The sequence below is a fragment of the Drosophila nasuta genome, chromosome 2L (genome assembly GCF_023558535.2).
Source record: "Drosophila nasuta strain 15112-1781.00 chromosome 2L, ASM2355853v1, whole genome shotgun sequence".
Taxonomy (NCBI): Eukaryota; Metazoa; Arthropoda; class Insecta; order Diptera; family Drosophilidae; genus Drosophila; species Drosophila nasuta.
Window position 1 is genome coordinate 17,972,357 of NC_083455.1, and position 16,592 is coordinate 17,988,948.

The 16,592-nt window shown below is 39.8% G+C and overlaps 2 protein-coding genes across 3 annotated transcripts in view; one reads left to right on the forward strand and one right to left on the reverse strand.

Annotated features, from left to right (window-relative positions):
• The window catches only part of LOC132784454 (receptor-type tyrosine-protein phosphatase N2), a 46,455-nt gene extending 30,210 nt beyond the window's left edge, over positions 1-16,245 (reverse strand). The window contains exons 1-2 of one of the 2 annotated variants that reach the window (XM_060790090.1): positions 16,140-16,245; positions 14,566-14,773 (exon numbers count right to left, since the gene is read on the reverse strand). Coding sequence is in view for 1 of the 2 variants with exons in the window: in XM_060790084.1 (XP_060646067.1) it covers positions 10,175-10,226 (52 nt within the window). In the remaining variant the exon portion in view is untranslated. Of the gene's footprint in view, positions 1-10,174; positions 10,502-14,565; positions 14,774-16,139 lie in introns of those variants that run through there. The other variant, XM_060790084.1, reaches the window with a different exon arrangement.
• On the forward strand, positions 4,982-6,352 carry LOC132798643 (nascent polypeptide-associated complex subunit alpha). The gene is made up of 2 exons (XM_060810580.1): positions 4,982-5,093; positions 5,180-6,352. Exon 2 carries the CDS (start codon positions 5,241-5,243, stop codon positions 6,108-6,110), a length of 870 nt encoding a protein of 289 aa, XP_060666563.1. The 5' UTR covers positions 4,982-5,093; positions 5,180-5,240; the 3' UTR covers positions 6,111-6,352.
• Positions 16,246-16,592: the final 347 nt, after the last annotated feature.

A 16,592-nucleotide genomic window follows, 5' to 3' on the forward strand; every position in this document is an offset into this window, starting at 1 on the left:
TCACAATTTATGCCAAAAAAAAAGATGTGTAAACAGGATCTCAGCTGTCCACAAAACATGATAAATGCGTGTCCCAAAAAAAAAAAGACGAAACTTTACAATTATAATCATTTATCATATTTTTTTTGACGATTCAATAAACTTGAGCTGTTTGTCTGTGCAGTTATTTTGCACCAATGTGCACTGTGTGCTAACTGCTGCCTTTTGTGTATAAAATTGCATTTACGCTTATTGTGACGGCAACAACTTTTGGCTTTCCGGCTCACATACACAACCACACACTCATTATATTTCACACAGATATGCACAATACACAGAATCAGCTCATATCCTACGAAGTCGGATACGTTTAAAAGAGAAGAAAGAGAAGAGCTGTGTGAGAGCGGATGGTAAAGTTTACAGTATTGTTGTGCTGCAGTTTCCTGGCTTTTAGTTTGGCTCTCTTTGTGCGAGCTCCTTACAAATAATTCTTGCTGTTTATATGGTAATAAATGTCAGGCTTCATTTCGCCACTGCGCACGGAGCTCTGCCAAAGGAAATTGATTTTCGTTGCCGCTTCAATGGCTTGACTGCTCCGGCAGGTGGCACAACTCCCTGCTAGGTTTTGCTTCCAATTTCAATGCTCCTCTGGGGTCCTTTTTTCTCCATCTTCTTCTTCTTCTTCTCGTTGTTGTTGTTATTGTTGTGTCCTTTGCCAAGGCTAACATATTTTCGACTCGGGGTCTCGAACTACGCATTGTATTTCTTATTACCACTAAGCACAGGACTGTGCAATATCCTGACGCCTACAGCTCATCAACTGTCGCCCAGTTACGCACACAAACACACAAATCTGGCGCCAGCTTAAGGACAATGTGTCCAAATATTGAGCAAGGTGTGACGAGGGCCACACAAAAAAACAAAGACAAAATAAAATGCAATTACCTGTCAACAGACAAAGTGAGAAGAAGCAAAGCGACGACAAAATAAAATAAAACGAAACGAAACTATACAATAAACAAAAGAGATACCAAGTGAGGCAAGGCATGCCTTTAAATGACAATAAAGCTCATTAAAATAGAGGTGAAAATATAGCTAAAGAATCTACATTATTTATCATTATTTAAGAAGCTACAGTCGAGTGTGTTCGACTGTGAAATACATGATACTCTTTTGGAATAAAAGCAAAACAGTGTGGTATTAATTTTAAAAGTATATCAATATACCATAATATACCGCCAATATGCTAAGAATATACCAATGGTAAAATTTAGTATATTGATTCAGTACTACATTCGAAATATACCAAAGCAGCTAAGACCCAATTGGATGTTTGTATTTAAATATAGTATAATCTATCCAGGTTTTAGATTTACGTACGGACAGACTGATAGAGTAAAATGGGTATGCTGAACAAGAATATATATACTTATGTGGTCGGAGATGCCTCCTTCTGAATGTTACATACATTTCATACAAGCACAAAGTTATAATACCCATTTACCCTATAAGTAGCGGATATACAAATTATTTTCCATTAGAGTTAATCAGATCGAAAATCAGAAATTTGCATTGACAATACGATCTAATTGTAATGCATTGCACGTGGAAAAAAGCTGTCAAATGAATAACGCACTTACAATTCGAATGGCAAGTGTGGCAATCTTTGCATTGACATTTCAGTTAATTCGGATTAAAATGGATGTCCTGATTAAAATACAAATTCAAGGAAATTCCAATTATAAACTTTGTCATCCAGTTCAATACTTATTTACCATTCACTGAACTGTTAAATTGCGTATGTTTTTTTTTTTGAAATGTAATTAAAATACTTGTGTATTCTGTTTGCTATTTGTTACTATTTGCTATTGAGATCGAGCATCTTGTGGCCTACAAATATTCTTGTGTTGTGTTGTTTGTAGTGTGCACTCGACTTCGACCCCTTTGTAAACTGTTTTTCCGAAGGCATCAAAATATAATGTGTATTCAATCATTTCGCATAAGCTGCATGATTAATGTGCCCCATGCCGCTCAGCATGTCTTGCTCGCATTCTCTCTCCACTAATGGACTTTATTGCCTTGACATAGTTACTCCCGGGACGATGACGACGCCAATGACTGCTACGATTCCATCGCCATCCCGATGGAATCCTAAAGCTAAAAGTCGTGGTCTTCATTTTTCATCAAGCAAGGAGCAAAACTAAAGCAAGCTTCAATAAGTTGAACACAAGCCCTTTAGGTGACCTCGATGCCTCGAGGCCTGAGATACAACGGCATGATATTGCAACATATGCGGCAGAATAATTAATCATCGAACGTACGTGCCGGCCTAGAAGTTTCCAACCACGCTCCCGCTTACTTCATTGAGCTGAAGGAAAGGCATAAGCAAAAGTTAAGGCGGATATTCTAACGAAGGAAAGTTACTTAAGCTCTTTATAATATTACCCAGTAATATGAATTTATTGCCTGTAAACGGAATATTTGATTAGCTGCCCACTCGGATTCAATTAAAGTGACTGTCGCCTCTTGCTGGCCACGTTATCCGCAACCGCTTTTTTCTTTAGCTTTTCCGCTTTTATCTGCTTCACTAGCTGCTGCTGTTTTTTTCGCTGCAATTTATGCAAACTTAATTAGAAACCAACCTTGCGCAAAACTTTAAAAATTGCACTTTTTATTCTCTCTCTCTCTCTCCCCGCCCTCTCTCTGTCATGCACTTTAATTAAAAATGCCCAACAATTAAAAACGCATCAGCGAGTGCAAAAAAAAACTCACACACACACTAAAAAAATGGCAGACAAATGTTCGAGGCGAAGAGAATGGCATAATGAGAGCAAAGTGAGAATGTATCCAACAATTTCAGTTGGTCTGCAGCGAAACCCTCTGCAATTTTCAAGTGAAAACATTCAGCAGTCAATTTGTGTTAATTCGAAAGAATTGTTCTTTAATTTCACTGCCACTGCAATAAGAAAACTCATCAGTAAATCAGCCGTCAATTCAAATTAAAGCAAGGATTGAATAATTACTGAGGGAACGAAGAACAAACTTTAGGTGGAATAAAACCAAAAGTCAATTGAATCTAAGAGTATTGTTGATTCATTTTAACAAAATCAGAAAACTCATCAATAAATTAATGTTAAAAATAAATGCAAGTAAGGGTTGAATAATTAAGTATTGACAGCACAAACAATTTGATGAACTTGGGAAAAAGAATTGAAATAAATTTTGCAAAATACTGTTGAAGGAAATCATATTATTCCAGCAGTTCAACTTGAATAATAGAAATATTTATTAAACATAAATTATTTGTATTTAAATCAATTTTAGTAGAAGAGTATTTTCAGTAATAAAATACGTGTTAAATAAACTTGATTGAATGAAAATGAATATCTCATCAAAGCATAGTCCAAAATATTTATAACAAATCTTTAAAAATCGCACGAATAGCAGATTATTTTTAAATATAATAATATGTATCAAATAAAATAATTTTATTAAAATCAATACTTTGACTAATAAAAATACTTCTTGAATAAAATGATTTCATTAAAATATTTTTCATTTTTTATCAAAAGGAGTTTGAGTGGCATAAAAAAAAGTTACAAATATTTATTTCAAAATGATTTTAGTAAAATAAATTCCTCATCAGACGAATAGTACCAAATATGTGTTGAACATTTTAGTTTGAACATGATTTTATTAAAATAAATTCCTGTCATTCACTTTTCACTCCCCTAATCGATCTACCCCACCTCGATTAATACCCTTTACAGGTAATTAAAAGCCATCTATAAATGCCGTGGCAACAAGTGAAACGTGGAGTGAAGTGCGGCAAAGTGCAGCGAGGCTAATAGGGCTGGGCAATTTTTAATTAAGTTAACAGCAAAGCGCGGCTTTTAGCCAGATGCTGATAGGCTGTGACACTCGTGTTTTTCGCTATGTCTCTATGGCCCACCTACCTCGACCCCAACCCCGACCCCAACACCCATGTCGTAACGTTGTGAACAGAAACCGCAAGTGCAACTTGTTTCTGGGAAATCTTGCAATACTTCTGCTGCCAGAGAAAACCGCAAACGCCACAGCAATAGCAGCAGCAGCAAGTGCAGTCAGTACCTCGTTTGTTTGTGTGGCATTTTTGGGCGGACGTTGCATGCAACCATTGCAATCCATTGCAACCCGACCCGAACCGACGCGAGCCCACACTCCTGCCACACGCCTTGTTGGCAGCCAAGCTTTGCTGCAATTAAAATTCAAGGAAATTACTTTAAAATACATTTGTTGCGCTTGTCAACTGACTGCAATGCAGCAGCAGCAGCAGCCTTGGCTTTTTGTACATTGTTTGCTCCACTTCCGTTCACAAGCCACCACATTGCCTCCTCCTCACTCCTGTCGGCTGCAACACATTCCCTTGCCAATCCACATCGCCTTTCAAGTCACATCCGTTTGGCTTTTGTCCGCGCATATTGCGCCCCGAAGCGTTGCGTTTTAAATTTGCACTCAGCGTGCTTAACTGCACCTCACTCCCTCGGTTACTCCTCGAATATCCTTTATCCTTTTTGCCATCCACGCCCACTACTTTGTCAACAACAGCAGTAGCAGCAGCAGTTTCACTTCCACTTTGGCTTACCGCACACATACTCCCGCCTCTCCTCCTCCGCTTCACCTCTCTTGCATATATTTTTCGGCTGAGAGTTTCGTCCATTGAATTTCAATCATCAATTTCAATCAAATGTGCTCTGGCGATAGCCGCAAATTTTATTGGATTTCGCCATACAAAATTGACGAGATGCTGCCAGCTGCAGCAGCTGCCAAACTTTCAATTCAATTAGCCGATGATTTTATTGAGAATCAACTAAAGTTGCCTTTAAGCTTAAATGAATTTAGTCTAAAAAAAAGTGGTTAAGTGGTAAAAGTGGTTTTGTGGTGATCACAAAAATATCGATATGTTCTACACAGCACTGCCAACTGTATTTCTAGCCTTGTCAACTTAATCACTAATTGAGTGTTGACCAACACTGCTCTCAAATTCAACACTGTCGTCAATTGCAGCCAACTTAATAGCTTTAGTCTGCTACATTTTTAATATTGCAAGCTTGCTGAGCACGTATGAAAAAGAGGCAAGTTACAAATTATTTTCACAAAACAAAAAATTCAATTTTTTAAAGAAATTTGTTAGCTGAACTTGATGTAAAACCAATTTCAGGCCGTCAACTTTGTGACAGCGTAAACTAATTTCAAGCAACTGCAAAAAATAAAATACAAAAATGGGCAAGAAACAGAAGATGAAGAAGGCTGCAGCCGCCGCTAAAGCTGCTGCCGCTGCTGATGCTATCGGCATGCAAGAAGTCGCTGCGACTGACAACAACAACAACAACAAGAGCAGCGAAAATAATAAAAAGAGCGCATTGAAAGCAGACTCTCGTGACATGCGCTCGAATATACAAAAGTTGATGAAGTTGGCCAAAGACTTGGAAACGAAGGAGGACAAAGCTAAAGCTAAAGCTGCCGCCGCCTCATCGGGTTCCGGTTCATCGGCTACAGACAGCTGTGACAGCGACGATGATGCCACCGTGGTGCAAGACGAGCAGGACAACGAGTTGGAAGCAACTGTGGCTGCAATTGGAGGAGCTGCTTCAGCTGGTCGCGATGCCGATTTCGTGCAGATTTCAAAGTGTTCGCGTGGCGAGAAGAAGGCACGTCGCCTATTGATGAAGCTCGACCTCGAACCGATGCAGAACGTGTCGCGTGTGACCATGCGCAAGGCGAAGAACGTGCTGCTCTTCATCGATCATCCCGAGGTCTTCAAGTGCCCCAACACTAAAACGCTGATCTGCTTCGGTGAGGTGCGCATTGAGGACACCTCGAATGCAGCCGCTGCCCAGGCAGCCGAACGTTATCTCAACGACTCGAGCATACGTTCGCATTCGCCATCAAAGGATGCCGATCAATTGAGTGCTGCTAAGCAGCTGCAGGAAGATGATGACGACGAAGTTGTCGACGATAGTAAACTGGATGAAAAGGACATTGAACTAGTGCAAATGCAGGCGGAGTGTTCGCGTCAAAAGGCTGTCAAGGCGCTGATCAAGCACAACAGCGATGTGGTCAATGCCATCATGGACCTAACTGTGGGATAAGCAACAGCGACGACAACAACAACAGCAGCAGCTGCCCTTATTAAATTCCCAATATAAATTTTTGTGTAGCATACTTTCGAGCGCACACTTAATTTGCATATGCGCTTAAATGTTTGCTACGGTCTTAATGAATGGAATTAAACGATAACAAAAATGAAAAACAAAGTTCGCAAACAACAGTTTATACAACAAGTTAATAAAAGTCTAGGAATTTTTCTCTCCTGGAATTTGCTCTGCTTGCATATTACAAATTTTAAATTCATAAAGCAATTATGCTTAATTAATAGCAAGCTTTGCCATAGATATGAATCAGAAGAAATTCATTTAACTTCTCTCTGTCCAAGTTGTGTATAGGTTTTATCTGTCAACTTTTGACACTTTCATCTCTTTGCAGTTTGTTGTTGTTATTGCTGTTGGTTGGCTGCAACTTCTGTCAGCTGTCCAACTATGCTGTACTATTTGCTTTCTATAGAAGAGTTTTTTGTATTTGTTTTTCTCTAGTTCTTATCATTTGCGAGTCGCAAAGCTTTTGTTTGTGGCAGCATAATCATCTTTCCAGTTGGTTGATGTAGATGTTGATGCTGTGACTGTGACTGTGGCTGTTGCTGTTGCCAGGTGCGCAGTCAACAGAACTCCATTCAAAGGACTTACTGCGTAAGTATTCATTCAATTAAAATGGCTTTTGTTCGGTAGAGTTTTCTTTTGACGTTGCAGCCAACGCGTCGCAAGTTGTCACGACCAAAAAAGAACCAGAGAGAGAAAGTGTGGGAGAAAGTAAAGCCACTTAATAAATGGCGGGCTCTAACTTTCGGCTTAATTTCATTCAATTTGCAGCTGTCGTCAGCAGCCGTAAAAAGGACTTTTAGTTTTGCATTGTGGCAACAGTCAGCATTCTCTGAGTTCTCCGTTCCACATCCAGGCTTCCATGGTCTTCGCACGTGCCACGTGCCACAATTTCATGCGCGAAAATTACCGAAAATAGACAAGCGCAAAATAAAATGAAAAAACAAATGACAACGTAATGCAACAAACTTTGTATTCAGTTGTTGTTTCCACTTTGAAATTGGACCGGAAATTGATTAAGAGTTTTAATCAGCGATCGCTCGACGCGTTCGAAATACAAAATCAGTCGACAAGCAGCTTCCAAAAGAGGCCAACAGCAACAGCAGTAGCTTATGGCCATCACCTGGGCCCACAAAGACAAAAGCAGCTGCCACTTTCCCCGCCTCCTGCAACTAACGACTGTAATTTTCAACGCCAACAACATTGTGCAAACAATTTCAAGTTTCTGTATCTTTTATGGTTTGAAATTTCCTTCATCTCTCATTTTTCGTTCTATTTTTCTTTTTGCATATTTTCGGAGCCGTTTATAAAGTTGCAGAGGCCGCAAGTTACTTTTGTGGAAATGTTTTAAGTTGCTGCCCCAAAAAAGTTCTTTTGTTGTTGTGGTCTCAAGGTGACCAGTTGCTTGGGAGTTTTTCAACGCTTTCATTTTGATTTCGTTGCGCATTTCTTGACCAAAATCCGCAAAGGATTTGGCCGCATGCCACAACGACGACGACGGCGTCCTGTTGCCTCAGATTGTTGCCGTCAGTTTGTTGTGCGGCTGAGCATGAAACCAACAGCAAACTAAGCCCACTCTATTCTTCTGGCATTTCGATTGCCAGTTCTTTGTCAGTTTTGTGTGCGTTTTTCATACGCCCCGTTGGCTGCTAAACACATGACGCGCAGTTCATCACTTTACGCAAGAAGCCACAGCATTCGTAATACTTCAGAGCTAATCACAAAACAGGGCGCGTAAGTTTGTGAGGCTAAAGGTCGCACTTAAAGCTGGGAGGCTTGAGGCTGAAGTGTTGGCAGTCGTTTTGCCATTTTTGGGCTGTTGCTTTTACCTCGCAGCTGTTACCTTGCACTTTAGAGCTCTTCGGGGCGCCATTATTGTGAATATCGAGCACTCGACCGAGCAAACAGAGCGAGACAGAGACGGACGGACAGACAGACAGACAGTTTGGAAAGACAGAATGACAGACAAAATCTCGAGTTGGCACCTGCCAGATGATTTAGGAGTCCAGCTCGTATTACTCGCTGCCTTTCGGTTCTGCTTTGTGTAACTGACGCCTTAGCGGTTTTTTTCTCTTCTTTTCTTTTTTTTTTTTTGCTCCACTTCAGTTAAGGGATAACAAATTGCTTTTATCTGACTTACAAAACCTACATTATTATTGTATTTATTTTGCTGCTGTTGTTGTTGTTGTTTTCTTTTTTCATAATTCCCTTTTAAGCAGCTCAGCGTGAAAAAGGGCTTTTCCCTTTTCCGTTTGCCGTTCTAGCTGAGTGAAGTGCAAAAGCAATTAGATAAGCGCCAACTGTGGATGTGGCAATTGGTTATGATTGTATTACGTTCAAAGTTTTCTGCGACCTTCGCTTTGATTTGATTTCAAAATTAAAAAAGGGGTTTGCTCAAAAAGGATTCTCACTTAGTTGCGATTAAATTAGAAAGCTATATAGATATGCGCTGCTTACAAGTGCCTCCTGCACTTGAAGTTCTTTTATAAATTGGCAAACATGCAAAAGAGATAAATCTCATAATGTGCAAACGTTGCTTGCCGTGCTTATTTATGCAACTCGCTTTTTATAACCATAATTCTCAGTCAGCTTATGATGCTGATGTTGCCATACACACAAACACACACATACACTCTGTTGGCCAAAATTAGAAGCATGCAAAAGAGTAGGCGGAGGGGACTGAAGGATATTTTCAATTTGAGAGCAAACTGCATGGAAATTGTGCACTTCCTGCGCACTGAGTTGAATCCGCTTGACGACGTCAAAGCCGCTTACAGCACCGCGAGCAAAAGCAAACTATTGCAGCAACTCCTGTTGCTGTTGCTGTCGCTGTGGCCACTTGCAACTTGCAGCTGGCCAACATCAAAGAGTTGCAAGTTCAACGAGACTCTTATGAATGATTCCGGCAATATTTTATTCATTTCCTGCAATGCAGCATAATGAAAGACATTGTCTGCCTGTTTGTCTTTTTATGGCTCCGTTTTCTCTTTGATAATCTCGTTAAATTACCCGATGACATGCATGTGTCCTTGTATATATATAATATATATATCATATATATATATCTTTGCTATCCGAGCCTTTTCTGAGAAAAATCGAGACAGGCTGCAAATTGCATATCAATTGGATATCAGCTTTCGATGTATTTTCGCCGAAAAACAAATTGCGCAGTTGGTGAATTGCGGAGGGGAAGGAAAAAAGGGGTGAGAAGGGGAGGGGAGGAACCCCCCGCCTACATGCGCTGCGTCATGTAACTGTCAAATACAGTTGCATACTACCTTTGTGTGTATCTGTATCTGTATCTCTATCCGTATCTGTATCTATAGCAGTTTCTTATCTGTGTCACGATTCAGCGATGATAACAGGAAATTGATATTTCGCGTTTTCATAATGGGGGCAAACTGAGTTTTTCCTCCTTATGCATGTATGCATAATGAATGTGTAATTTTATCATTAATTTATGAATAATTTGATTGATAAACATATTTTCACAATTTCCAAGCAATTTCACAATAGCCAACAAACGAACGCTCTACATGCATATATGTATATATAAGGTAAATAAATCAAATTATCAAACAAAAGCTACTATAGAATATTTGCCATTTGCATTTTAATTGCTTTTATATGGCGCAAGCACATTGTTGAACAAATATATTCTAATTAAATGCAATTAAATTGAACTTTTTCAACTGAGTGTGAAAAGTTCATTGCCTACTTTCACGCGCCGCATTAAATAGATCATTCAAAATGGCGACGACCCTTTGTGAAATTTACATAAAAATGTAATCAAGCAAAAGTGTTGCATACTTTGTAGAGCAGCCCAAAAAATAAGAAATAAGAAACCTGGCTTCAAATTATAAAAACACACACCATTTTTTTTTGGGTTGGGAGTGAGCAGTGAACAAACTTTTAACAAAATTGCAAAGTTTTTCGAGACACATTCGCAGCGCGTGTGTGTGTCTAGGCATTTTTATGGTTAAGTTTTCCAATTGACTTACCAGCAGAGGAAGTGCGCACAGTTCTCATGATAAGCGGCGTGCATTTTAGCATCGATGCTTGTGCTGCTGGATGTTGCCATATGTTGGACTTGGCTTGCCACGCACCAGAACGAAGACAGCAGCGACAACGACAACAGAGCTGGCCACACTGGCTGGGTTGGCTGGAGGAGCTGAAGGAGCTTGGGAGCTTGACAACTCGAACGCTTATCGGTGAATGAGCTGCCGCAGAATACTAGCTGGGATTTTTCCTACTTGTTGTAGGTAGGCACTTTTCTTATTTAACCGCTCAACACATTGCCCAGCGTTCACTTCGCTGCGCTCACCAGGTTGAACTAAACTCGCCTCGCTTTGCGATGCCCGACTTGGGCAATTCAAGCATCAGGTAGCGCACACAAACAGCCAACGAACAACGCAGCCGAAGTGCCGACGAAGCACGTTCGCTAGACACGAACGTCACGAAGTTCAACGAAGTTGTACACGAAGCGCACTTCCAGCCTTCCAGTTTCACATTTGTTTTTTGGGGGCCTGGGGTAATGGCAGGCGTAAAGCTTTGCTTTGCCAAAAGCTTTCACTGCTGCTGCCGCTGCTGCTTCTGTTGTTTGCGCTGCTCCTGTTGCGTCGGCAGCGACGCCCACGCGCAAAAAGAGCTTTTGTGTGTGTTCGTGTTTCGGTTTCGTTTCGCACAAAGCAGCTTTCACGCCCACGCACGCAATACAGTCAGAGTAGTGGGTGGAGGCAAAACAGGGAGACGGCGCCTAACATCGCTTGGCGCCTGTCGCCAGTGTGAGACAATCACACAGCGCACTGTCTCGCTCTAGCGCGCTCACTGTGTCGCTATCTCTGTCTCTTTCGCTGTCGCTGTCGCGCTGTGCGTTTCTTTCCAAAAATAGCTCGCGCACGAATATTCTGGCTGCCCTTCGACTTGGCTACCTAAAGACCTGCTCCCTCTTCTCTCCCCTCTCGTTGCTTAATGGCGACTTTGTATTTGCTTACATTTGCCTTCAACTAGCGACATCTTCAACTAAATGTTGTTGCAACTTTTCCTTTCACCCAAAATGCCAAGTCAGTGTGTTTAAGCTGCCCCTGCGCTTGGCCTCCTCCTCCCTCCCTCCCCCTTCCGGTTCGGCTCTTTATAAGTCTTGTGATATCTCTCTTCATTTGACGATGCTGCTATTTTTAGGCATTTTTCGTATTTTGTAGGCGCCTGCGTAGGGATCTCTCCCCATTGATTTATTTTCCGCTCCACAACATGTTGTTGTTGTTGTTTTTTTTTCGGCTGCCGACGCCTTTTATGAATGAACTTGGCTCACATATTTATTATGTGACTTGGGACATTGCACTGTTTGTTCCCCAAAGAGGGTCAAGAGGGTGCGGGAGGCAGAGAAAGGATGGGGCCAGAGTTTACAATGTCACTTGCAATCTCATTAAGTTAATGGATTGTCGTCGTCGTCGACTTTGTTGTGGTTTCGTGATGTGCATATGACGCCATTGTGTTGCCATTCAAACTCTATATATGACAACAACAATCCATGTGTGTGTGTGTGTATTTGTGTGTGAAAGGACACTGGCAGGACATTGAAAACGTGCGCGGATTATGATTAATATTTGCACAGTTTTAAATTAATTGCAGGCAACTGCTGTTGCCTTAATGTCCATTAATAATATCAAATAATGAATGGCAACACGGTTGGCAATGCGGAACGACGGACAAAATCAGGCAACAGCTTGGGGCAGTTAATATAAATTTAGATTTAATGAGCTGTATTCATGTCCTACCTCAAGCAGAGAACACGCAGGTGTGCAAATTACGGAGAAATTATCTTAACAGATGAAACAACAATTGATGCGAGGATGTTTCAAGGAACAACAGAAAGTATTTATAATCTGATAAGAGTTTCAAATATAGCACGCAGCTAATAATGATATTGTATTTTAATCAACTTCGTTTGTAGAGTTGTGAGTTTATTTATCAGGGGAATCACAACATTAATCATATAAATCAATCGATAGGAGCGATATCATATCAAAAGGAAACTTTCACAAAGGTTTGGTTTTTCATACACATTAATTAGAGAATGTATCAAGAGAGTTCGAATAAATAGCACAACAAATGTTGAAAATAAAACAGATTAGTCTCATAAAATTGTTTATGAAGGAAATGAGTACATTAATCATATAAATCAATCGATTAATTAGGCGCAAGTATATCAAAGAGAACCTCAATAAAAGTTTTTTACACGTTAATCAATTAATGTATCCAGTGAAATGGTTAAAAACACATGCTAAAGAATGTTTATTAATGATCCATCACACAAATTAATCAATTAAACAATTGTATATCGCAAGTGACTCGTAAAGATTTAATTGTTGTAGCAATTTTTGATTTAAATCGTCAAAAAATGGAGCAAAATATTCCAACTAAAAATATGTAGCACACTTTGCAGCGCTTTACAAATTTAGTTCCTCTTCAGTTGAGTATAAATCTTAATTTTTATACCTGTCAAATAAATCAAAAAGCCAATTTGAAGATCCTCAAGATGTTTGTTTACCTCACATATTCTGCTTGCAATCAATTCTAGTGTCTTGGGTCCTTAGATAGGCATCTCTCTGCCCAGTTTATGGATCTTCCACTCGGCTATTAAACGTAGTGAGTGCCTTTCACACACAACTTTCGCTTTTAGTGCCGCAGTAGTTTATGCGAGAATATTTTGTGAAATTCATTTTCGTTTTTATATGCGGCAGTTGTTGACACACAAATATTTGGCTTTCATTTATAATGTGTGGGGACAGCTCTCGATGGGAATTGCGGCGCAGCTTCCGGCTGTTTACACAAGTCTTAATCAAAATGGATTTCTCACTGTGACATTTATATCTCAAAAGAATAGAAGTGTTGTTCGTGTTCGTGTTGATGTTTTTGTTTCTGTTTTGGTTTCTGCTGCTGGTCTTCTTGCTATATATAATTCACACACACTGACGCACACACACACACAAATGTATTCCTGCATCTAACGTTCATGTCAACAACATTCAATCAAAGCCAACCAAAGTCGACTGCCAACTGTCGAATGCCATCTTCTTTCCCTTTCAATGTCGTCTCTCAACAACTCAACAACTAAGCAGCTGCTGCCATTGATACTCAGCCTTCTTCGTGTACTTCAAATGGCGTCTCAAGTCACATGGCCAGGCACCTGATTCCTTACTCCAGAAACGTGACATCGACACAATTGCAAATTTATCGCAATTACTGGCAAATGGGCAAAACTGTTCAGCAGCTGCTCACCTTTTGAGTCATTGCTTATGTGAACTTTAAACTTCAGTTCGAATTTATTTATTTTAGTTTAAATTTCAGGGATTTTTTGATGTGATTTTAAAATATATGAAAGTAAAATTTTAGATATAATTTAAATTGATTTTCTTTATAACCCACTTTCAATTTTAAAGACATGTTTAAAGAAGTTACGTTATTGCACAGCTGATAAGTAATTCATGCTAGAATTGCTTCCATTGTGTAAAGATTCTATACAGAGATATTACATAAATTTTCCTATAATAATAACAAAACGCTCCTAATGTAATGTAATGCAACTTTTTTTTATAGATTTTACTTTAGACTTTATTTTAGAGATATTTTTAGAATAATTTCCTTACTTTATAGATGAAGTTAATTTATGCTATAAAATTATCAAGTAATCATTGAAGTAAGTAATACAAAAAGTTCTCCAAAATAAGCATGGCTAATAAAAATAATTTATAGATTTAATCAGTGCTGATTGAGTTGAAATTTATAGTTGTGGTCAAAGTTCAAGTGAATAGCCAAAGTTTTTGCTACTCAACCGAATATTTATTTATTCGCAGTATTAAAGAAACTACAAATTACCATTAAAAGCAATTTAAAATAATTGACAATATTTAAACTTTGTCTGCCAGCAAACAAAATGTAAAGACTCAATTACCTAGCTCATTATTCAGCAAATACATAATGTAACTGTTTATCTAAAAAAATATCCCCTAACAATAAATCGAATCGTAAATACAATTCATAATTTAAATGGCTGTGATAAGTACTTGAGCATTATGCAAATCTATTTCTAAAGAATGCGCTCCCCTGACAATTATTTTTGGTATAAATAATTCAAAGAGCTGGCACACGTCGATAATTGGAAGGCGAAAAGGAAGAAGAAAGGAAGGGTGTGATTTGGAGCAATTTGCTGACTAGAATTTGCATTTCGGCTTCGACTTTTGGGCGGCAGATGGCGGCAGGCGGCAGTCACAATAGACGCACCTGTTGCGGGCCAAAGGTCAAATCACTTAGCTTGACAAAACACTAAATACTATACTATACTATACTATAGTGTACGTGTAGATTGAATATAGAATATCGTTTGACTCACCTCAGTTTGACATTTATAGCGTGGCTCATGTAGTTTTTTATATCATTTTCTGCGCAAACAAACGAAGACATGCAAATTGTTGTTGTAGTTGTGATTACTCTGCGGTTGTTGTTGTTGCTTTCTATTCACTTTTGGTTTCTTTTGTGCTGCTGTTCGTGTTAGGTTTCTTGTATTAAATTTTGATTACGTTTTACTTGGTGACAAAACTCTGCAAAGACACACAAACACACACACGCACACTTTCTTATTACGAAATTCGTCAAATTTGCTTTGCTTTGCGTTCTTTTCTTTAGATAAAGTTCCTTTTTTTGCATTTATTAAGTACAATATTCGGCTGTTCTTTTTGCGCTATTCCTTTTCCCGCAGGCGGGCAGCAACAACTTCTTTTTGACGCAAACAACGTCAGCGACTGACGACAGCAGCAGCACCAGCGGCCGCCCGCAAGAAATTCTAAGCAAAAAATTCTACACAGAGTGGGTGACTGGCGGGGGATAGTCAAAGAGCGAGCGAGAGCGCGTCATCATCCGGAGAGCCACTGAGTGAGCTTATGTTGTGAGAGAGAGCGCCGGTAATTCGATTTGTGTGTGAATGAGTGTGTACCGTGTGTATTTGTATTTGTATTTTATGTGGGCAGGCGGCGTCAGTCCGCAGGTGTTACGATGACGTTGGTACTACACAAGGAGTGAGAGAGAAAAAGAGAGTGTAAAACTGTGTAAGGCATGGATAGTATGAGAGAGACCCAGTGGGAACTTGGGCATCTAATTGCCCAGAAGGCGCTGTGCTGTTAATGTTTATGACACTGATATTGCCAGAACATGTATGTAACAGCAACAACAACCAGAAGAGTGGACAACAAAAGGAAGGTGAAAAGTGTCGCACGCCTACACAATGGAGCAACAAGAGAGAAGCATTAAGAAGAGATGGGAAAGGAGCAAAGCAAAAGGACGGTAGAATCAACCAGGCGGTCACATTTAACAACGCAATAAGCTGTAGCGCATACACACATTGAAACTTACACTTACACAGCCTCTGTATGGGTGTGTGTTTGTTATTGTTGTTGCTGCGCTTGTTTGTATTTGCATTGTTGCTGTTCGCGTGCACATAAATTCTCTAATTAAACTGCACGTCACTGCTGCTGCCTCTGCTGCCTCCCTCTCTCCTCTTTTGGTGGTGCTGCTGCTGTTGTGGTTGTAAATATAGCAACAGCAAAAAAGCACAAGAAGAAGCTCTTGCCATATGCTTGAACCACACTTTCTGAGGCTTGTCACTTAATGTCTGCATTCTTATTGTTATCACACACAAAAACAGACACACACTCACTCACACATACACGCACTCTCCCTTACACACACACATATATATATTTGTCTAATGAAGTTCAGTGTCAAATTTTTCATTTCGCTTTCAACCAAATTTGGCAGTGTCAAAAGCTTTACGCTGTCGCCATATTTGTTCGCCTGCAGCGTAGCCACGACTTTGATATTTATTCAGCACATCAATGTTTGTTAAATATTTGATTTAGTTTCGTATTTCACACAATGACTTTATATATTTGTTTAAACATATATTTTTACATTTGCTTGAATTCTTTTGATGCTGCTAATTTCTGCTTGCTTTCTTTCTTTTCTTTTTGGTGGCTGCTCGCGTTGACCGTCAGTCGAAGGACTGCCTGTCCTACTGAAATTACGTTCGCTTTGCAGCGCTGCTGCTGCCTCGGCGCTGCTGCTGCTTTTGCTCTGCTGCTGCTTTTGCTGTTCGGCGTTGCCTCTTCGGAGTTTCGTTCCCAACATATGCGCGCACACACACAGACACACATACTTTGCCGTAACAAAAGCAGTTTGTTGCCTACAAATTCCTACGCATTTCGTGGATTTGTCAGTGTGTGTGTGTGCTCGCTCTGCTTGTGTGCTGTAGGTTAGGCACACGCGCCATCTACCGAAAGCTCCCCGAAAGCTTTTAAGCCCCATGCATTGTGTGTGTAAATGTGTGCCAGTTTGAAGTTTAAATGTCAATTGTCAGCACTCAGA